Source organism: Embiotoca jacksoni, unplaced genomic scaffold, assembly GCF_022577435.1.
Source record: "Embiotoca jacksoni isolate LCO1_2020_lvr unplaced genomic scaffold, fEmbJac1.0.p SCAF_8, whole genome shotgun sequence".
NCBI lineage: Eukaryota > Metazoa > Chordata > Actinopteri > Embiotocidae > Embiotoca > Embiotoca jacksoni.
Window position 1 is genome coordinate 7,134,791 of NW_027185436.1, and position 24,489 is coordinate 7,159,279.

General features: G+C 38.5%; 1 protein-coding gene across 1 annotated transcript; it reads right to left on the reverse strand.

Annotated features, from left to right (window-relative positions):
• Positions 1–174: 174 nt before the first annotated feature.
• Positions 175–19,815, reverse strand: lifra (LIF receptor subunit alpha a). The gene is made up of 18 exons (XM_069178042.1): positions 19,685–19,815; positions 13,256–13,467; positions 12,922–13,058; positions 12,234–12,387; positions 11,685–11,960; positions 10,282–10,408; positions 8,728–8,864; positions 8,401–8,543; positions 8,105–8,258; positions 7,759–7,823; positions 7,186–7,417; positions 6,743–6,928; positions 5,993–6,094; positions 5,723–5,869; positions 5,367–5,504; positions 4,930–5,023; positions 4,635–4,701; positions 175–4,505 (listed from the first exon to the last, which is right to left on the reverse strand). Exons 2-18 carry the CDS (start codon positions 13,359–13,361, stop codon positions 3,819–3,821), a joined length of 2,952 nt encoding a protein of 983 aa, XP_069034143.1. The 5' UTR covers positions 13,362–13,467; positions 19,685–19,815; the 3' UTR covers positions 175–3,818.
• Positions 19,816–24,489: the final 4,674 nt, after the last annotated feature.

Here is a 24,489-nt window from a genome sequence, read left to right on the forward strand (position 1 = left end):
TTTTTAGTGACACTTACAGCCATCTTTCACAAATTAGACAATCATTTAAAAAAAAAAACATAACTTAAACAGGACTGAAAATGATCTTCACAGTAGTATTTGGCACATTGATAATTGCAAATGGTGATCGAAGTTTATTCAAAAATACTTGAAAAAGAGAATACTGTCAAACTGTCAAGTGGCGAGACAAATCACTTTATTGCCTTTAAACAAGTAGCATTTCAGTTGTTATTAGTGTTAACATTTATTTATTCACTCAAGAGGCATTTCACTGTCTATTTTCATTCAATCAATGATAAAATAATCTGCAAAATATCATAAATTTTAAAGCATATTCAGAAATGAAGGCCTTTTTCAGTTGCACAATACCTCAGTTATGTTGTCATGCTCAACATTAGTCAGTGTTAGTGTTATAAAGCTACGGGGTAACATAAACATGGATTTCAAGGGTTTATGAGCCTCGATTTTGTAGTAATAGTTTATGCAGCATGCATCGATTTCACAAAAAATCTAGGGTCAGAAGCAGCTGTATAAACTATAAAATTGTAACATTCTTCAGAGTAAATATATGCTCCAAATATAAATGTGGATGGACAGACAGGAAAATTGCATGCCAGCAGTTGCCACGTATGCACGGTGAGTACTGTGATCCTAGTTATACTGTCTCTGGCAAAGCGACACCGCTGTGATTAGGTAGCAATGCAAAGCAAGCGAATCTAACTAAACAAGATCACAATTCTAATTCAGTTTACATGGTTTATCAGAAACACTTTCTATGTATTTAAGCTAACAACAAATATACATTTTAATAGAAGTCTATACCTTGTATCATCCACACAAAAATTAGCCTTTTTTTTCTCTCAAGAAACCTGGTTAGTCATCGTTATAGTATTGGGAATACAACCCCATCTAAAACATGTGGTTTTGTATTGTAAGAAGGAAACAACTGAAAGACAATCACAATTATGTACAGTTAGTTGCATAAGGAAGATTTGGAGGAAAATAAAAAGGTGCCATTTTGTTGATTTATATCAACAAATCTCGTAACACGTAATCTTCAATGCTCTGCTTGTATAAGAAAGCACACTTCAAAAGAAAACAATTTGCAGCCATGTTTAAATACTCAAAACTATATTCACCCTTTGCAAGTGCCTTGAAGCAACTACTGATCTCACCTAATGCAAAGTTGTTGGTTCACATTTTCCTCAATTTGACTGGTTTAAGGTGTGGACTTTTCTCCACCAATTCAAATTCAAATCAGTTTTTTAAGACAAAGAATGGGAGGATATATTTTTCTCAGTAGTCAAAGACGGCTGACTGCCTGTATGTTATCAGTTCATCTGTGAAGACATCCATTATAGTTCATCCAAGTCATAATCCATGTCACAGTAGTTTTACTTAAAGCTTGTTGGCTGGAGGCACGTAGAATCAATAGACCACAGTCTGCTATGCAGGCAAGTCAAGACGTAACTCTACAAACTACAACAAAAAACAAAACAAAACAAAAAACAATAAAACAGAAGTCTACTCACTTAGTATGTCAAAGACTAAACTTTGTATACTAACTTTTGGAAAGCCTCGTCAATGGTACTTCCTCAACACAAACACAGTACCAGATCTTCTTCATCATTATGGAAAAGCTCAAGTGCTTTCTCCTGATCAAGTTAATTTTTCCTAACTTTTTGACCAAAAAAAGCTAAATTATAGCCTTTATGGAAATTCTCATTTCCCAATATACGCTCTCCCCTTGGTCCCTTTTTCCAAACCTAAAAGTTACTTCAACTAAAAATTTGCATTGGACAGATGGTCACATTAAAAAAAACAAAAAAAACTTGAAATGTAGTGTAGACTTAGATCTTCCTAAAATTAAACAAGCCTAATAAAACTGGGGTGACGGGCTTTTCCATATAAATTAATATTCATAACATTAAAGCCTTGCCAAACAAGTTAACACAGTGCCGATTAAGCATCTCCCCACCAGGTATATGAGAGCGTTTTTCAATCTGGTGTCTGGTGAGACAGTTTAGTGCTGGCCAGATCAATGAATAGGGCAGAGCATGGTAGAGACTTACACCGGCCGAGTTGGCTAACTTGTGGTTTTGCCCTTTGTTACGTTGAATAGGGCTCAAATATTTCAATCGTGTGGCTCCTTTGGACTTTCCAAATGTTATCGGAGTAAATGGATCAAATTCTGATAGTGAAACGAGTCATTAGCTGGTGGTTGTGAGGCTTAAAAACAAGTCATCCATCAATTTACAGCATCAATAGTAGCAACTTGAGTAGGCCTCAGCACAGCCTATGAATTAAGTGTGTGTTAACAGTGTTGTTGTAATCACTCTCACACTCTCACAGGGAGACAAAAGTTCCGCACTGCAGATTTAAAAGCATAGCTAATAAATATCCGTTTCACAACTGCCCAACTCTGAGCTTGAAAATAAAACAACCAAAGAATTCTTGGTTTCGCATCCACACAAATAAACTGAGAAGGCTAAGTAACAATAATTATAATGTAGCCAAGGCAAACCAATCCACTCACTAAAACTGATGAAAAGGGACACACTTTGTAGATTACACTCAGTGCCAGTGGAATCTAGAGTAAATGTCCAATTAATGCATTTTTCAGTTAAATTCTGAACGTCATTACTGAGATATTTTCAACAAACATTTTAGAGTAAGGCAGTGTGTGAATGGTGCTACAGTGCAAATCAGTGGAAGCATATTTATAAAGGCTATTTAAACACCTTAATTACCCACCAGCGTTAATTCTATTAAAAAAAAAAAAAAAAAAAAAAAAAAAAAAAAGCCTAATACAATTCATCAACGTTATGATTGACTGCACGACAAAAAGCATCAAAAAAAGGACACTGGCCTTACTGTGAAATGTGTTTAACAAAAAAATAAACTCTGGTTAAACTGGTTAAGGAAGACAAAAATAAACACTCAAAAGTAACATTATAGTGTTTGTTCATTAAATTACATCAGTTTGTACTCATGTTCTAGCTTATATCAGTGTATATCCAGTGGGCTTGTCACCCACACAATTCCAGACCATAGTAGAAAGCACAACTCCTGTATCTGTGTAAAATAATGACTGTTTTCACAAGTGCATCTTTCAATAAACATCTCACTACTCAGACTTATATTTTCAGAGGTTCATCAGCCGTCATAAAGCAGGCAAGACTACGGACCAACACAAGACATCGATACTGTAATGGGAAGGACATTGTCTGTCTACATAGCAATCTTTTGAAATTGTTCTTTTGTAGTGTTTGTCCAAAAACTGTCTGTATTTTTGTGATGCCTTCATTGGGTTTAAAACTTTCTTGCTTTCAGTTCTCTTCTGCGGTGTAGTGATGTTCACGTCACGAAAAATAAAAAACATCTGAAATGCAAGCTACAGATTGCACACGTTCAACTGAAACACAGGAAATGCCATCACGAAATGCCCATTACAGTGTGTCACGGAGAAGCCAGTCAGAGGATCCAACAGCCACCGGGTTTCCAGGGGGTGCAATAAATATGGTGGACAGAGGTATGAATAGAAATGTTTTGATATATAAATATACAGATTTGGATTTATAATATTTGCACGAAAGAGAAAATAACTAGATTCTTTATGTTTGGTATAAACACCTTAAAAAGCATTATTTACCTGCTGCCAAAATGCAACTGTAATAATGTAGTGCTACATCTAAGGGGATGTTTACCTCAGCCATATGAGTTAAGTGTGTAGATACATGACACTAGTAACGGTGATGAGTGGGACAGTTTTATGTTAACCCCCTGGCCTGGCTGCTAGTAGTGACACAGAGATCATATCATGGTTTTGTGGATGACAGCAGGTTTGTGAACCAGGTTGCTGCTGATGACGACAGCTGTCGTTTCTCCTCTTCGTGCTCCTCTCCATCAGGGAGGAGGAACTGAGTGGAAGCAACAGAAGTGGGGGATCCAAGCGAGGGTGCCAGGCTGCCTCTTTCCCCAGCCTCCACAGGGGAGTCCAAATGCCAGGAGCTCTGAGGTTTGTAGCCCCCAGCACTGGCAGCCTGGGGCTCTAAGAAAGGCTCAAGTGAAGCTAGGCCCATGTCTTCATTAGGGGCTCTAGGCTGCATTTGGGGCCGGTAACCTCCTCCTCCTCCTTCCCCACAGCTGAAAGAGTGATCAGCCTGGGGTTGTTGGCCTTGTGGATCCATCTGGAAGACCAAAGAAGACCCAGAAGTCTGGATCCCAGTATATGTCACATCGGTGTGTGCCGAATCTAAAGAAGACGCAGAAGAAGCAGAAGAGTCTGGAAAACGCGGTCTTATGGGACGCTCATCTACCACTTGATTGTAGTAGCGTAACGATGTCGGCTCATCTGTGTCAACTGGCTCATCTCCTATTCCCTGCCCATCGTCATCTTCATCCTCTTCTGGAATGACGACTAGAGCTTCTTTACTACAATCCCAGTCCGGCTTCTCTACAATATGGACCATGCTGTGGGGAGATGGCTTCACATCCAACGGCCCCTGAAATTGAACACTTTACACTTAGTCATAGTCTTATTGCCAGATATGATCAAACTGCATAAAACTATGGACTGGTCAGTCATAAGCACACAATAAGTTCAGTCAGACTGTATTAAGCTGATACTGCACCTGTGTCCTGGACCAATCACTGGGCAGTTTGGGCTCAGGGATGTCTGGGTAGAATGCCTTTTTTACCCTAATAAAAGCAAGATGTTACTTGTAACATACATTATCAACAAGGGCCTAAACAAATTCAAATAAATCCCCGAATAGCCCCTCTTTGATACAAAATAAACTGAAGCTTATAGACAGTTTTCACCAGCTATGTTTAGAAATGTTGCTTTACATGTACTTGTTAGGTTATTCATGGAACACACAAAAATAAGAGCGAGAAAGACACAAGATATGAGTACAAGAGTCTCACCATTTCCTCTTCTTGTAGCAAATGAAGGTGACAATGACCAGTAATGAGGCAATGATTCCCAAAGAAGCTAAGATTTCCAGGATCAGCCAATCAGCTGTCAGAACAGGACAATAGAAATATTAGACTTGAAGCAAGATGATTTACATTTCATTAGAAATCACTACAAAAATTGAACCCAAGCAAGAATCTGTAAGGCTATATATATATATATATATATAAATAGTCTTACAGATATATATAAATACACACACACACACACACACACACACACACACACACACACACACACACACACACACACACACACACACACACACACACACACACACGCGCGCACACACACGCACACAAGTACGTCTCCTGTAATCTCAAATAGTGGTAATACAATTTAAAAATAATCATAATGATCAGTCGTAGCTATACACATGTTTACATACTGTATGGCTCCAGCATTATGGAGGCAGTGGTGCCTGTATCCTCGCCTGCGGAAGTGTAGGCCTTGACAGTAAATTTATAGGAACCCATAGGAAAACCCTTTACGATGTAGTTCCTCGTTCCTAGATCTGACATATTGGCTGTTCAGAGGACAGGGCACAAAAAAGGACAGCAAAGTGATAGAAGAAGCAGAAAACAAAAACAAAAAGAGGAGAGGGAGCAAGGAATAGGAAGTTTTGTGAGAATACAACTTATTTAGATAAATCTTGTAATAATAGAATTATACATGTTTCTTTTTCCTTTTTCAAGCACTGCACTGTAACAGCTGTTAACAGAGGTGGCATGTCAGAATATTTACCTAGAAGTGTGAGCTGAGAGCCATTACTCATGTAGACGTTGTAGCCCAGGAGGAAGCCTCTTCTGTCGGGCAGTGGAATCTCTCCCCAGGTAAGGACAATATCAGAGTCATGCTGACTGCTCCACAGAGGGACAGACCTGGAGGGGACTGTGGGAACCGCAAAGCAGGGAGGAAAGAAAACGACAAGAGCACTTAAAATGCAGCATATGATTGTTGAAGTCACTTTTCTTTTTAAAAGGATAATCTTTCCACATGTAGTGCTATCCTTACCCAGCTCCCGTGTGTAACCCTGCCAGTGCTGCAGCAGTTCTGGGGAATCTGAGGGGCAGCTGTACAGGGAAAAGATGTATCTCACTCCAGGCTGGAAGTTAACTGAAGGCAAACAAAAAAGCAGATATTAGAGATTAAAATTGTGCTTTAAGTGTGTGAAGGTGAAAATCCTGTTCATCTTAAAATTACTATCGACAGCCAAGAACAGCAGAGGGCTCTAGCCCCTTTTCCACTACTTGGTACGGCTCAACTTGACTTTATTGGTTTTCTAGCAGAAGTTGTGGATAGTACCCGGTACCTATTTCAGTATCACCTCAGTAAAAGTTCTACATGGGCTGAGCTGATACCAAAAAAGGTGATATAAAAACAGGGAAGACCACTGATTGGTCAGAAAGAGTTGTATCTAGAATTATCACTCACAGGGACATCCTACACAAACCCGCTGTTGATGAAGCCAAGTTACCATACCAAACATAATTTTTCTTTTTTTATTTCACTGGACTACTTGATAAAATATCAACACTGAAAACCCCGCTGTGGTCACTTAAGGGGGTACAGACGTTCTGTTTGGTTGGGGATGAAAAATTCATTGCATGTGTATAGTGTGTAAGATGACATCACAGTAACTTCAGTCCAGAAAGGTACCTGGTACCGAGTTGAGTAGAGTTGAGCTGAACCACTACCATGTAGTGCATTTGAAATATGCTGAGAACAATACTCTGTTTTCACAGACTGACATGTCTTGCATACCTGACTCAATGGAGACATTAGTGTTTCCAGCAGCCACCTTGATCCACTCCACAGGACAGTCATGTGTGCAGGAGGCATCATGCCATTGCACCACATAACTGCAGGTGGTATTGACATTGCTCTGCCAGAATAGAGGGAAACCTTTTTCTGTATAAACTATCCTGGACACAGCACGAGGGTCCACAACTGGAAAGAAGAAAATATGCATATGTAGAATCTACAAGTCTTAATATTTTACGTTTATAAGATAGTTCTCTGTTGCATTTAATCTGTCGAGGAAGACAATTGTTTCAAAATCTCAATGCATAAAAGTCTAATTGATTAAGCTGACTGTCTCTTAAACTTGTGTTTTGAGAATAAGCAAAGTAACCACTTTTTGCCCTCTTACAACTTTTATATACGCTAAACATCCCACACACCCTCGCCCCCACATTTCCTCATACCTGTCAGACGTAGACCCACACTTGCAGGTTGAGACATCCCCTTGATGTTCTTTGCAATAACAGTTGCTATGACCTTGCTGTCACTGCTGAAGGAAGCCATTTGTGTGAGGTTGACAAGCACAGCATGAGTATCTGCTGACAAGATTTCTGTGTGCTGTAGATTTTCTTCAGGGTTCCAGAGAGTAACCTCATAAGCTTTGATCTGACCGCGGCTCTGTCTACGTGTCAGAGGCTAAAAGAAATCAAATGATAGGGAAAGAAGTGAGGACAAGTAAAGACAGAAACTATTTTAATCCAACTGTTCCTTATTAGATATTCAGAGTATATAGTCACAACAGATCAAACGTCATTATGCGACAATGGTGAAATAGATTTTAAGGAGGAAGAAGCTGCAAAGACTAAAACAGAAGACAGGCACTTGTGCTCCATGATTGCGGCTTACAGTATGTAAACATGATGGAAATCCGAGCTTTCCACAGTAAAAAAAAAAAATACAGCATAAAGCAGATTTTTGATTGTAAATCTACAATCTAAATTTAAAACAACTCGAATCAAAGATTAAAAAAAAATTACCTTCCAAATGACCTGCCCAGTTTTGTCTTTGTTCATCCACATCCACACATCAGGGGCATCTGGAGCTGATGGAGGACAAAACACATACAAGTGAAATGAAATATGGCACCACTGTGTTGATTCATTATTACAATAAAGTGACAATCAAGTGATTACTGGCAACAAGTCATTAAATAAGAAATGCAGGGGGCATCCAGGTAGTGCACCAAACAATGAATGAGTTCAACAACCATAACTACTGATAGATTACTGAAAGAAAATAATTATTAATTGCAGATATATTTTACTGATGTCTCTGTTAAAAATTTTTTTTTTTAAATCATCATCATCATGAAAAAGCCTTTACCATCAGTGTTAGTCTTGAAGGAAACTGGTTTGCTCCAGTTTCCCCACTTCCAGAAATTCTTCTGGGCACCACAGCGGACTTGAATGCTGTAATCCTCATTAGGCTGCAGGTCTGACAGAACCACGGACTGCAGACCCATGCCAAAGAAGACACGCTGGACACAAACATCAGACTTTATTAACGGTTTTGTATATTTATGGGTAACACAAATGAGAAAAAAATGCCGATGTAAACTCACATTTGTTGAAGGGATACTGACTGACATACTGTATACCCACAACACACAGACAACTCACTTTTGTTTTGTTCTCCCGGGTGGTAAGCTCTACCTGGCAGATGAGATCAAGGGAGGAATAGCTGCTGTAATTCCACTTCCACAGCACAGTGGCATTCCAGGCTTGGACAACAGAGCTCAGATTAACTGGTGGCACCGGACACACTGAGGAGAAAGGGTGAAACAACATAGGTTTAGTGGAGAGCGAAACATATTTTAGGCTTATTCCAATTGTATTTTTCTGATTTACCTTCTTTTGAAAGTTCCGATAAAGATGGATTTCTAAAAATGTATTTTAATGGTGTGTATTTGTGCAGTGATGGTGAAAAACTAAGGTTGAGCCACCTACCTCTGTGACTGAGTTCAGCAGAGTCAGTGAGGCTGTACTGACCAAGAGGATTCACCGCTACCAGTGTCCAGTTACCTTCCCACTGGGCCACACTACACTCTTTCGGTTTCTCCTGTGAGATGTCCTGAGTACAGTGCCTACAAACAAAACACAAAAAAATAAAGAGCAGACTCCTGAAGAGCATGACAATCAAAACAGACACTTCAAATAACATATCACAATCTAACCTACAAAAGAAGACACAGGCCCTCACACATTCTGACCAGCCCTTTTAGAGACCATTCCTGTAAAAGGTGTGGCACACAGCCAATCCACCATCAAACGGACACACAGAAGCTAGTGGTTACTTAGACTAAGTGCTTTATATTTGATGTCTTCCTCTCCCTCTGTTGGTTCACTTTTTTATTTCCAGAAAACACTTTTTACAGAAAAGGCAGGGCGATCTATCACAAATAATTTAGAGATTTTATCTCAGGCACAAAGAGATACAGTACAATCACTCTAACAGCCAGACAACAACAACAAAAATCATCATTCAATTATTACCACCTCTGTTCCGGCCCATTATAACTTTCTACTGAGACATATATACTTGATGATTGTTTCCTGTTTTAAAGTGTTTTGGATCTAAGTGAGATACACAGAATGTGGCACTCTTTGTTCTCCAAAGCTCTTCAAGATGCTAAAATGCTTCATTGTACCCAATTTGGGAGAAGTGCAGTTCAGAAATTTTTAGAAAGGCTCAAAAGTCTCAGTGTCAACTATTATTTAACTATAAAGTAGGTTATTCACTCTCTTATTTATTTTTTTTTTATTAGGTGGGAGTAACCCCTTTCAAAATCTTACACAAGGCTGCACATCATTCAGGACAGCTCGATTTATTATATATCTAAATCCTCTAAAGTGTCCCTTATCCATAAAAACAAAGGTTGATCAAATGTGGGTTTGCTTTTCACACAGAAATTAGGCTTGCACTTGAGAGGTTAAACAGATTTCACACCAAATATTTTTGGTATAGTTTCCAATTTCCCATTTGTTGGTTTATTTAGCTGGTGTGAAAGCAATCAAGCGAAAGACCAAGACAAGATGGTGGGACTGGTTCCAACTAAAGGCTCTTTTAAGTTGATGGTCTGTCCTTGTGAACACATAAAATCTTGGTTGCGATCTGTACCAGAGTGTAAAACTTGGTTTTAAGGCATGTCACATTGTGTGCTGGACACATGGTGAATTGTAGCACTGTGAAAACTTGATCATAAATTTTTCCGTTGGCTCGCTCTGCTATTCTACCATCAGTGGACTCGTCAAACAGTGTAATCTAGGACCACATTATGACAGCACATAATGTGGCTTAAGCAAGAACATGACATTGCTGTTAAATATTGTTCTCATTAGAAATCAAATTCCTAATCAAATTAGAGTTTGTGTTCTATGCCATGTACTTTCTGTAACATGCTTCGTGTGAATGGGTGGGTGTGTTGTGTTCTGCAACCTAACAGTTTCTGACAAAGTCAGATTTTTAAAAGTAAGTTTCTGTTTGTGAGTGTGACTTTGCACCTGTTGTTCACAGAATAGCGTGTTCCTCGTTTGCCATACAAGTGAGTGTCTCGTCCTTCATTCCACTGGCATACAGCTGAGACCAAGTCATGAGTCTCACACACAAAATGACTGGGGAGTGGAGGATCTGTGGATGGGAACAACACATGAAAGCTTACATGCTTAGTCAATTAAATATACAAGTAAAAATGTTAAAATATACAAATAATTAAAAAGACAATTAAAAAGTACAATATGCAAGATTTTTTACTTTAAAACATAAAACAAATATTCACAAAAGGTGAAGAAATAGCAGTTTGGATCTTATGTCAAAGACATGTATTGTATTGTGTTGTACAGATGTTCACAGATGTTAGCATGCTAACCAGCTAACCCCGGCTCATGTCGTCTCATAATACCAATTTGTTCCACAATATGGGATAGTAAGTAACTGTAATGTCCAGTCTCCCCTCAGTCCAACATGAGAGGAGGAAGAAGTGCTGTATTCTAACTTAAAATAAATGGAACTGTAAAAACAACAAATGCTCAAAGTCTTGGCAAAATAGAATCAAAAGAAGGGTTAACATTGGTGTTGATTTCCACTGCGACAGCTTTTGGCGAGTAAACGAATGAAGTTTAATGATGAACTCACAACATTTCTTTAAGACTGGTAAGTAAACTGCTGTTAATGCTAACGGTGGCTATATAGATAGTTTTTTTTTAACGTATAGTTAAGCCATAACCTTACTGATAATGTTAATATGTTAGGTTAGCTGTTTGCTGATACACAGTTAGACCAGCTGTATGTGACTAACTCAATGCGGAAACACACCAGGTGTACTGACCTTGTTTAGACAATTCATAACGGATTTTTAGAGTAGCCAATGACAAAAAACCATACTAAAACAAAAAAATCCACCTTCGCTCAAAACAGAAATATGCAAGCTATAATATAAACTATAAGCTTAACCAATCGTCCTTATTTTCAGGTAGATCCATAATTATATCTTGCTGAAACTTTGAGACTCACACAGAGGCCAGACTGTCTGAATACTACTATGACTCACTATTGCCTCTGAACGTACAGTGGTATCACAAGACGGGACTTAATCTTGCGTATTGCTTCATTAAAGACATGCTGTGGAATAATATTTTCCATGCATCACCAGTAAGAACAGTAAGTTATACCCCATAATATATCATTACCACCAACAAAAGGTTTGTTAAAGAATCTTTTTTGATAAACAAACTCTTGCTAAAAAAAAAAAATTAGAAGCTGTACAAGCTTTCACTAACCCTTTCAGTAAAAATACATAATTTCTAAGTCTGAAAAACTAAGTTCCACTGTCTCTCACTCCAACAACATTCAACGATATTAGAAATTCCAACTATTCCAACTCTTGTTTCCCCCGCATTCAACTTACATCCAACAAATATGACCGCTCCAGTCAATTCCATCATCTGGTTTGCGTAACAAAAGACGTTGGTTCCCGTCCTGCCAGATGGTCCCTGGCTGACCACTGAAGTGGCATAACTGCGCCTGCTGAGTCGAGTCACATTCATGACGGTCATGCTGTAGCGGATACGATCAAAGCCTTTCCCCTCTTCCACAATGCAACAGAAGCTGTTGTTGGCCCCCGCAGGTACAATCCTGTCCTGTGGGTACATCTGGAAATCTTTATTGCTGGGGAGGTCTCTTCCTGAAAAGAAAAAGTGGTGAAGAAGGAATTAAAAACTAAAGGAGAGAGTAAGGTATGACTAAAGATCTTTTTTTTTTTTCTTTTTTTTTTTAATGTACAAAAGAAAGCCATTTATTTGGCCTAAAAGAGAGATTCCATGGAGGAAAATAATTCAAATTAGAATTGGCTTTATAAAATAAATGTGTATCCCAAAGCAACAAGTGAGAAGTATTTATGTTTCTCTAATTACTGGTGTTCTATAATATACATGTGTGTAATTACTGTCCCTCTGACCTTGAAGTATCTCAGTGTTGCTCCATGCACTTGTTGTATGTCCATCTCTTGAGCGGAGTTTGATTGACAGCGAGGTACACTCCAGAGGTTCAACTGAAGTCCAGTTCCACTGGTGTCGACCACTCACCTGATTCACTGTCGCAAACACTGTGTCCTACAGATAATCCACAGAAAACTGAGTGAGGGACTGGACCACAACAACATGGAGCTGGTGGACGATTGTTGGTGACAGTCATAACTCAAGCAGGAAAATAAACAAACTGCTCTGAATTATTGTATGCATAACCTATGACATACTATAAAATCAAATAATCTATTACAGCAAAACGCGCTGCGGATGCCATTGTACTAAATTTGACCGACAAAGTGTCCAGGCTGTTAGATCATCAGTATTTTCTTATTGCAGATATATCATTATCAGCATACAGAATGTGTCAGCTGCTAAATGGTAAGAGATTCAAGTACATATATGCTAAAGATAGCTTTTTGAACCAGTGTCCCCATTATATAGTCCCTCCACCAGAAAGCCCCATTATATTTATTTCTTGACTGCAATTGTTTAAACAAATGTTATGGGCCCATAAATGTAAGGATACAGCTACTTTCACGAGAATGTATTCAACTTGCAATTTAACTATATAATAATTAAAACCTTAGAAAGAAGTGACCAAAAAAGGAGTGCTCTTACATAGAAGACAGTTTCATTGAATTCAGTTCTTAGGATGATGAGGTCAAAGGTCGTGGCTGCTCCCCCCAACCAGGATATGGATAGTTGCTGTGTACCCATGTTGGCTGACAGGCTCACCTGCTGGGGTACAGTAAGGACTGGGGAAAAATAAAATAAAAAATCAGGACAGGATTTAGTGATCACATTATACATACCTTAAATCTAAAAGATGTAAAAGATTCCATTCTGCATCCATATTAAATACTGTCAACATCACATGCATTCAGCTGACTGATTGACTGATTTATTCAAATGTTAAGGGTGGAATTTTCCCTTAATGTAGTTTGGTTCTTACCAATGTTGGCATGAGTGTGTACAGCCGAGAGTCCCAGGAGAGTACAGATGAGCCAGATAAGGCTACAGAGAGGCTTCGAGCTGAGACTGACACATAAGTGTGGCATGGTTGCCAACTGGCCAAGTGACTGTCTGCAGATCCTACAGTGATTGTGGTCTCCACTACATCGACACCCTGCTCGACATCTTGAGAAGACGCAGACAGAGGAAGTCCTTTTGGAAAAGACAGCAGAACACAGAACATTTTTTAAATGTTAGGTGAAAATAATAAGAGATTTGTTAAAACAGAAAAAAAAAAAAAAAAAAAGTAAATCTATTTTGGTCAAATAAAACTCCTTGACTCACGTACTGCTGGACTGTGAGCTGTTGAGGGCCGTTGTGAGACCACAGAGCTCTCCTTGGAGTCACGCAAACACAATGTTTTATTCATGAAATATTCTAGCATGTTTTCATGAAATGGTTCTTAGGTTTGCTCCCTGGTTTCAGGGGAGGAGATGCTATCTGTCCAACTGTTTTGAATTTCTGCAATGATTCCCTTATGAATGCATGAATGCCAAAACTAGAGATACCACTGCCAGGAAAAGCCCAAATTCACATCAACACAAGAAAACTACATTCTAGCAACTGCTCTCAGGCCAGATGTCGAAACACACAAGCCAGTGTGCTGTTTACATAAAGCTTTCTAGCCGCTATTCCAGTTCACCTGTCCACTTCTCAGCTTGGGTAGTTTTTAAATGTGGAAGGCTTATTTCTGCTGCGTATCTGCTAACACTATTATATTAGTGGAATAGCTACGGAGGTCAGGCAGACGGTCACAGTACAGCTGGATACAAAGACAGCTGACAGCTGTGGGACCAAACTGATGAACTCGTACATGACGCCTGATGTAAACCAGTTGGAACTGCCCCTGCGCTTAACAGGCGCTTGCGCAACTAATCTTGCCTCACACATGCCAGCACATTCTTTGTATCATTTCAGTATCAAAATATATCCTCTCAAATACATGTGTAAGCAAAAGTATACCGTGCTGGCAAACATCAGGGTGAGAGAAAGGTTTCTACAGAAATAAATGTTACACTTGACCAATTACTTGCCCTTCAGACACAAACACTGCTATTTCGAAGTGGCTCTGTGCAATAATATGGTGGAAATCACATACACAAATTTTATTTCCTGTAATTACATGGAACTATCTTTTCCAGGAAAAAATTTCATCCACCAACATAACCTGATTACCTTGAATGGAAAGTCACAGTGTACTAAATTATACTGTCAACACACCACCTCTCACAGGCACCTCTAACTCAAACATCATATACACTCAACCTGCTTACTGACTGCGGCTGGCTGTCCGATATAAAAAAAAGAAAAAGAAAAAAAGAAAGTGGCCAAATATCTGAGATTTAACTGTTGGCTGGTCTGGTGAAAAAAGGCCATTTAAATATGTTTCCTTGGGTTTAAGGAGACCGAGATGGACATTAATCACCATTTTCTGAGATTTAGACATGTTGAGAAAATCTAGCCCCAACTACAAATTAAATCAAATACTTACTACATAGGATTAGATTTAAGACAATTGTAATAGTAATACTGCAACACTAATGCAATAAGGGGGATACAAATGACCTAGTACAAGATACAAAGTGTTTCAAATTTGGCATCCTGAAATAACATTAGCGAGATGGGATATACAAGATCAAGATTCAGCTTGCACTGTACATTACGTGACTGTAATTCTCTCGAAAAACAAAAAGCCGACATAACTTCATGCACAAAATGAAACACTGCAACTTTTATTATAAGCCTTTTCCTTGACGAGCCTGTGTGTGCATGTTTGTGTATATAATTCTCTGCTTTTGTGTGCTTAACTGTCACTGAGACGCTGCGGCGCAGTTCGTCTGGTTTCCCTCGAGACAAGCAGGGGCACGCCTCGAGCAGCTTGGTACAGTGGCTTGATAAATCGATGCTCTCAAGAACAACCAAGCCCATTACAGCAACAAAACAACCTCAACGATAAATCCGCAGACACCCAGAAAACACACATGCAAAGCCTGTTTTGTGTAACTGAAACAACAAGTCTCACCCAAACCTGAAACATCATAGTGAAATAAGTAACACTGTGTGCAACGCAAGCAGTATGACAATACAGCAGGATGCTGATATATCCTGAGCAAGTTATTTCATTTATCATATATGTGATCACTGCAAACAAATTATGATTCAAACAAGTCCAACAGTTATATTTAATAGAAAACAAGATAGCTGAAAGCTGTCTATTCATCCTTAAAGTGGTAACAAAACACACTGCAAGAATCAAACTGCTCTCCTGGCAGCTTTACTTTCTGAGACCACACAAACAAACACACTGATTTCAGAAGAGTACACTTGCATATAGAGTGGGAGGATGTGAATACTTTTCTGTTTTTCATTCACAAACCCCGTTTAGTTTAGTTTCATTTTCATCCAGTGCCTGGTGAAAGAATGAAAATACAGAGATATAATCTAATATTCAAAACAAGGCATACAGAAGATTTGAAAAACAATTCTCTGTAGCTCAAATACAAAATCTATCAAGGAGTATTTGAAAAACTATTAGTCGAAGACTATTAGTATTATAAGGAAAAAGACAATGGCACAGCAAATTAGGCGACAACATGTACATGACCATTTGTTTCCATCATCGAGACTAAATGAATCCATTCAGAATATCTTGGAAACAGTTTGTCTGGTACATTATGATATTTGATGTCCTCTAGATGAGATTGTAGCAGTAGGAGGAATTTTCTTTTAGTTCTGGCTCTTTAAGTGGTTTAACATGTGTTTTTTTACGAGTTGTTACTCAGCCATGAAGCCTACATGGATGAACTTTGAGGTCAGTTGCTCATTTTGCACGGTAAATGCCTTTTTCTTTTACTTTAACAACTGGAGGCCTGTTGATGCAAAATAACACAAACACTGCAGAGTCTTGGACCAGCTGCTATTTCTGAAGCCGAAAAAGCAAACTAAACTTAATAGTCTTCATGTGATTTCTTTATTTTGATTTGGTTAAGAAGAAAATCTGAACACTTCTGTTAACCCAATTGTGGTCTCTCCACAGTTGGCTAGCATTTAACAAGTCTTCAAGTGTGTTCCTGCCTTAAAAAAAACATTACCTTCAGATGAAATGTAGAGTCATGGCTCAACATAGATACAGCTGTGTGGAGTCAAGGTTTCACACACGAATGTGCCTGCACCAAAATGGCTTCTGAGCCTTGTAGGTCCCCACATGAAAAGAGCAGTTACATGTTTTAGAGGTCCAGGATCCTAAATTATTCTTCAAACTTTAACGACTGAACGACTGAAACGTTTTACAACTTCCCATACGTATTCTACGACCCCTTCAGCCCTGAAATGAAAAAAAAAAAGAAACCCACTGTGCGCTGATGGGAAGCGAGAAAAACAGCTGTAGATTCTGGGAAATCTCATCAAGAAACTGATAGCTACACCAACACACAAATCAATACCTCTCTGCTGGGCTCTGGTCCTTGTCCTTGCAGCAGTAATAAATGGGACCACAAACTACAAAAACCACAAGGATATTGTTGTTACTTAAAAACCAAGCCTAAACCTCAACTGTATATGCCTGGAGCTACCCTATTTTAGGGAAGAACAGATTCAATGAAAATACAGCAGCATGTTGTGGAGTTTGCAAACCTCTGTCCACACTGGACTTTGACACTGTTCTGTTTGACTATTCAGCCATGTAGAACAGCTTTTTGGAGTAGGCCGTGTCCAGGAATTCTCATGTACAAAATATACTGAGCAGGACTATGATGCAATCATTTTCCTTAATCCAAATGGACTCAAAAGGCTAATTTGTCAATAGCGCTCTCCTTCTAATTATCACGGCATTAGTTGGCATTAAAGTGCTTGATCGCAAGTTTCTAGAGCCCAACAGTGTTTTTAATTTGTTTTGTCAGAAAAGCTGCAGCCAGCAAAGCATAGATATTCATATTTAATGATAAATGATTGTCCGTAGGAACGAAAAGTCAGATTCAATCTCCTTACTTATCTATCAACTGTTTTGACACTAGTTTCAGTCTAACAGACTTCCTTAAGTGTAAAGTGAATGCTATTCCCACAAGACCCAAAACCAGGACAAAAATAAGTATGAATTAGAGCCAAAGCCAAAATTACTCAACAATACAGTTGCTTGGAGAGAGAAGAAAAGTACTTGTGGAAAACACAATTATAACCTTAAAAAGTTTCACAACTATCTAAAAAGGAGTCAGATTGTGACAAAACATTTTAAGTGTTGTATTGTTTGTAGGTTCCATACATATTTTACCTCAGGCAGACTTTATATTAATCGCTCAAAATAATATTTTGTTCGTCCATTTGCATATACAGCCAACAACCTGAAAAGCACCTTACAATTACAGTCACTGTTTAAAACAATAATCAAGACCTATAATAGTGTTTTCTTTAGGCAAATCAAGAAAAAAACCTGTGTCTGATCTCTGCCCACGCTCAGCAACGCTGTCATTACCCTGTCATACCATGACCACTGGGACCTAAGAAATAAGCACACAGTGGTTCTAGTGTACTATATAAGTGTGGTGACATTTTGAAACACGAGCTAAAGTTGCAGCTAATTATGTCTGACCTTTGAATGTGATGAGAGGAAGACCGGATGTGAGTGAGGGAATGGGTGAAAAACAGGGAGAGTCAACAAATGAATGTGTCCCTGTGAAATGTTGGAGCTCTGACCTCAGTGGAAAAGGGACATTCAGTCCTGAGTGTGTGTGTAGCTTTTGGACTTAAACCAGAACAGCATTTCCTTCCTTCCCTGCTTTTCCCTGTAAGCCATTATGAATGCAAATTCAAGTCACAGAAGCTACAGGGAGTCAGAAAAAACTCACTTAAAAAAATATACGGGTTGTTTGTGTCCAAGTTCCTCATCAAAGACAATTCAACACACACACAGTCAAAAGCATGGCAGTCAACACCTCCCCCAACAGAAATATACAAACTAGTTTCACCTTTTTTTTTTTTGCAGAAATGTAGCCAGGTAACTGGTTACAAAGAAAACAATTCAACAAGGCGGCTATTGTCCCATCAGCGATTATCTTATATTGAGTGGGCGCTTCATATTTATCCAGACTGGTACGGTGACGAATGTTCAGTGATTTGAATTGAGCAATAATAGAATGATGGTATATGTAGTATGAAAGTTGGCCATCTGTTTTTACAATTCACATTATATATGACTACAGCAGAATCATTCCATAAGAACATATTGAACAGGATGCAGCACAAATACCTGCTGTCCTTTCTTGCTGAGAAGACGACGAGGAAGATTGCACCAGAGCAAAGAATGTTACAAGTATGAAGGCGTACACCGTCCTGTTTAACATTTATATAAATGTATAAATGTTTGCAACATCTTATAGGATTAGTTGCCCAATTAGTGTAGCCGGTGCAGACACTTCAACACTAGTTAATGAATGACTGCCGAGCCAACCCTTTTAATTCACTTTCTGCCTTTCTTTTTAAGATACCATTCTGTAATGGTCTTCTGGGCCAATGTACTGAAACCAGCTACTCAATAAGGTATGTTAATACAACTTTTAAAAAGAATCTTTGATAATATCCCCCACTCTTTTCTTGCAGAAACATGCAGTTTGTTTGCAGAGAGTAGAACAAGTCTTCTCCTGAGCATTTAGGCCATATTTGAACAAAATACTACATTTGTTCACAGTTTAGTGAACAAATTAACATGGTCCTGTCATTTTAAGACCAAGAGAGAGAACACGCAGCTACCTTGTGTATGACATTGGTTGGATAATCAACCTATTGAGACAGTATAATAAGAGCTGAGCTGAAATTCTTCAGTCTATGAACCAAACAAATACTACGAAGAACTACATCATCACACTTTACATCCCACCTTGAAGTCCTAAATACACAACAATAAAAATCAAAGGGTGTCAACAATATCATGCATCTACTAGTACCTTACAATGGTCACGTGTAATAGCTATCTTTAAATCCTGATAGTGCTCTTCCAGATAAAGTGTCTAATACAGCAAGCATCCCTGACTGCATCATCACAGGTCAGTTTGCATCATTAGCATTAGCAACGGGGCAGCATGACAAGATGCCGTTACAGCAAGTCGCATCTTCGTCAACAAACAGTGGTTGTACGCGTCTTTGTGTAGATCTCAACGTCACTAAGCATAAATTGGCTGTCAATTTCACTGCGTCTCATCCAGCGATCGCGTGTAGATGTTGGGGATAAAGTGAGCTGACGGTCACGTTAAAATTGACTTTAGACACAGGCCACTGATGTTTGGAAAAAAACAGTTAGCTTCGTAGCTGCCATTCACGAGCTCTCGTTATTGTACAGTAAAAAAAAAAATAATAATAATAATAATATACCGCACTTTACCTCTGATATGTGAAGGATTCCTTTTCGGTGTTGTTTCGCGAAAATATATCCAATAAATCCCGCTTCTTAAAAGCGTGGTAAATATCTTCCACGGCTAAGTGTCTTCACTAGCCTGACCCTGAGTTGCGTAGTTTGACCATTCCCAACGAATCCACGGTAGGTTGGGATTACTGGAAAACAGCAACCAGTTAGATTGACGTGTGAACTGACCAATGGGCTTCGACCAACCTGCTTCCGACAGGGAGAGGGCGTTGTCGGGCTGCGTTGACGTCACACAGGAAAGACCATATGCATATACATAGGCAGGTAGGTATTTACTTTATTAATCCCCGAGGGGACTTTTTTTTTTTTCGCTACAGCAGCATACAGAAGCAATAAGATAATAATAGAAATAATAGAATAAAAATAATAGAATAGAATAGAATAATAGAAAAGCAATAAAATAGCAGTAAATAGCAGTAAAAAATATAAAATGCACAGAATATATATATAAAAGTCGATATGAAAGAAAAAAAAAGGGAGACGAGCACAGTCACAACGGTCGCGACAGACGTGGTGATTTAATTTTACTAGTGTGATATTAAAGTAGGCCTAAATGGAGTTATGTTAAGGTCGTGGGACATTAATGCGTCTCCAAACGTGACTACAAACACGTTTTATTAGAATAACGACGATGAAGAAAGGATAACATGATGGTATTTAGACCTTAAGAACATGTTTAACATATATTTTTATTGTTGTGAATTGATTGGGATGCTTTATAATATATCTATTAGATTTACAAAAAATAGATTGATTGATTTTGGTCTGGGGATCGATATTTAACATAAAATAAATAAACATATTTTTGACTATTGGGTTTGAAATAAAATCAGAAATTGAGAAATATTGCTAACCCCAACTCTTACAGTGTGTTTAACCACCCAGCTAACTTTGTTAGTTGAGGTTAACTACCTACATTTGATTGATACTGGTGGCAATAAGATGAATCACGTTGCTAAAGCATTAATGAATGTTAAAACGAAAAAAGTATATTCGGTCTACAATTTAATAGTCTTAATGAAAAAGTGTTGCAGGAATTCATTACAAAGTATTGTATAAAAATGATAACAGCTCATCGGAAACCTTTATGGAAGCATCCCTTTCTAAATTTGTTTGCTCCTGTTTTTATTTTTTGCTTTTTTTCTTGTTTCTTGCTTCTACATTTATTTTCTGTATTAATTTATACTTATTGTTTATTTCTGTTTAATTTGTTGTATTTAGTATGTTTGTGCAATAACATGTTCCTGTATTCTCATTGGGCTTTATCTCACTGCATTTATTGTCTCTTGGCAGTTTACATCGCTACTCATCCACATGTAGCTTTAGTGTAAATTGGACTGAACTGACCGCTGCTTTTCAAGCAAACTGATGCAGCATCAACCACAATGGACAGTCGTGTATTTTGCCACCACTTTTTGTAAATTGCTGTTACTCTGAACAGGACAGTGCAAATTGTTGTTTTAAATATTACCATAATGTTTCTATTTTTCACCTGACATTTATAACAAGATGTAGCTCACATTGATTGCTTTCTTTGACAATTTTTAATTGATCAGGATTTATTTTTTTTCCCTCAGTTTTAGTTCTGTTAAGGATAAGTGACATTACAGTAAAAAAAAAAAAGTACATTTTTACGCACTGAGGAGAAAATAGCTCTTTTAATGGAAATGTAAGTGAATTTAGTACGTTGAAGGCATGAGCAAATTTATTCAGTTTTCATTTAGAATATAACATTTATTTTATTATATATCTATATTTATACAAGTTTTGTCAAATTAAGTACACTCCCTTTCTGAATTGTATGTCAATCATTACAGATGTCTAATGTACCCTTGCACCTCCACGACCATAACTACTGGAGGACCAGCCCAGCTGCTGCGGGCCAGCAGGAGCCAGGGCACCATCACCAACAAGGCTTAACACTTGGCTTTTGCTGTCTGTCATACAGACAGTAAAAGTGTGTATCCTGTAGATTTGCTATGAACATGTGCTTATTTGAAGTATTATTTTGTAGATTATCTTGAGTTTCCTGTAGTGCTATAATGCTGAATCATTCTAAAACATTGTAACTAATTTTAGCTGTAAATCCCCATAAAATAACCAGGCTACACATTTTACAATGTAAAATCAACAGTCATAACAACCATATGTGGCAGAGCACTGTCATGTCATGTTTGTGATAATGGGACAACCATGACACAACAGGTTGCAGTGTGCCACATGCTGAAAGGAAACCATGCACCTTGTCAGAGATAGCTTAAGCAACCTAATAAGTGAACACAATGACAGTCTTTTTGATGAACCTTAGTTTGTGTGAGTTTCAAACAGGGTATTCTTGGAAAAGAGATGTGTTGCTCAGTTAATCTGGTGCTACAAAAATGCGTAAAAACCAAACTTTGATTTATTGACCTCCACTACGTTCCTCTGCTGGGGACAGCAGTGTCATCTGTATTGAATTGGTCTGGTTGTATGTTGTGATGCCAGCAGCTGACCCACTGACTGTTTGTCCGCCTGCAGGTCTTCTTGCGGCGCCCAGTGACTGTAATTTTCTGCTGATTTTGCGTTTGGTTCCGCCTCGGCCCGTGCTTTGTACACAGTCAACTGTAAGTTTGATCTGTTGCTGATGCACTGGTGGAGGTGGTCATGTGATGAGAATCATACATGCGTGTGGAAGTGTGTGCGGGAGTCTGATTGTGTTTGTTGTTGTTGTCCTTGATCTTGACAAAAAAAAAATATCAAATTCATATTTGACTGTGTGATGTTTGCTGTGAGTAAAAGCAACTCTGTTCATTTTTCTCAAATTTTCATGTTTTAGTTAATAAAAGTGTTTTTATTTTTATAACGTAATGGAAGTGTTTTTTTTGACAAAGCTGATGTTCTCACCACCTCCATTCCTCTGTCCTCCTGCTGCTCCTGAATGTCCACCAGGTGGCAACAACCAGTAAATTAGGTTATTGTGGAATGAGCTGCGTTTATTCCTGAATCTTATTAGTATTTCTTCCATAGTCAGTTCAGGTTAGTGGCACTGCATTACCTTCATGATGCTGTGTTCACATCCCATTAAATATAACATGAAACTTCAGCTGCTTACATATTTTTTTAATTCTTTAAAATACAGTTCCTATGATTCAAAAAGTGTAATTAATTACATTCACAGCATGAGTAGTACATCAAATCGATCCATTTGTAACCTCAAAACCTCAGAACCACTCTATTCCAGCTTGATGGTTCCCATGCACATTCACCCTCCTCTACTGCATACGTTTAAAGGATTTAACTGAACCAGATTGGAACTTTTTCTCCTCTTGTGTTTCTCAAAAAGGTCCAGGAGCGTCGGCCCAGAGCCCTCCAGGAGCCCGTAGAGGACACTCAGCATCATGATGTCATGTCGTCGGCCCCTGGTCTGAACCCCCTGGTCTGCTGCCCTCTGCTTTTAATGCAGTAGTGGAGATGATGATGGCATGGATGACTGACTCCCCATACAACCGGGAGATGTGAGCCTCGTATCTTTCCACTCTCACACACACACACAACATTCACATCTTTGTGAGGACATTCACTGACATAGTAGTGTAACCCTCATCCTAACACAAACCTAATTCTAAACCTTTAACCTAAAACCAAGTATTAATCCTCAAACATCCCTTTGAAAGTGCGTGAGAAAGGAAAGGACTGGTCATAACATCCTAACTTCCTCAAAATGTCCTCACTTTGATAGTTGAAAACTCAAACTGGTCGTCACACACACTCAAAACCTTTTCTTTCAACTTTCTGCTTTCATTCCTTCTTCACAAAAAAAGAACCTCCCCCTCAAAAAAAAAAAAAAAAAAATCCTTTTTAGTATGTAGAACATTTTTCAGTCTTTGATCTCTTCCTGGTTTTTATATCAGTTTTAACTGATTGAATTCAGCAGTAATTTTTTCTACTTTTTGAATTTGTTGAAGACAGAATGAGCTTTAAGAGAGTTATTAGGGAATGTTTCATATGAATATTTTTTTTTTTTGTGACGGCCCCGGCTGTCAGTTCTTCCTTCCTGCTCGGCCCTCTGTTTTTTTCTGTTGTAGATGTTGTTCCCGGACATTTGCTGTACTGACAGTCTGTGTGGATAATCTAGTCCATGTCTGACCTGTGTAAGTAGATTAGTTTAAGATCTAGACCAGGTCAAATGTGGTCTAAATGCAGAGAAGTGTCCCTTTTTTGCATCATAATGAATAGAATAATTTTAAAGTGGGTTTAAGACAACATTATGGTTTTATCAGAAATGTGCTTTTACAGCATTGAGGTGTAAAAAATGGAAAATGAATCGCTCTGAGTTGTATGTCAGGTTTTCCTTAACTTTCCTAGTAAGTGCCGAATCTGAATTAACTTTAGCGTTGTCTGATACAAATCAGTGAGTGACAGCAGGACCTACAGGTACCAATGTATGTAAATGAGAGAATTATATTTTTGTGTAAATGAGAAAATTTATTTTTGGTTCTTTAATCCTTGTTTCTGTCTGTCGCCTGCACTATATATAATAATAACAGATGGATCTAGTATATATGTAACTTAACTAAACTGCTGCTTGCTCCATCATCGGCTACAAACTGGACAGCCTGGAAAAGGTGGTGGAGAGGAGGACGCTGAACAAACTATTATCCATATTGGATAATCCTGACCACCCTCTCCACCACCTGCTGCAGGGACAGCGGAGCACTTTCTCCAAAAGACTCCTCCAGCTCCGCTGTCACAAGGACAGATACAGGAGATCATCCCTGCCGACC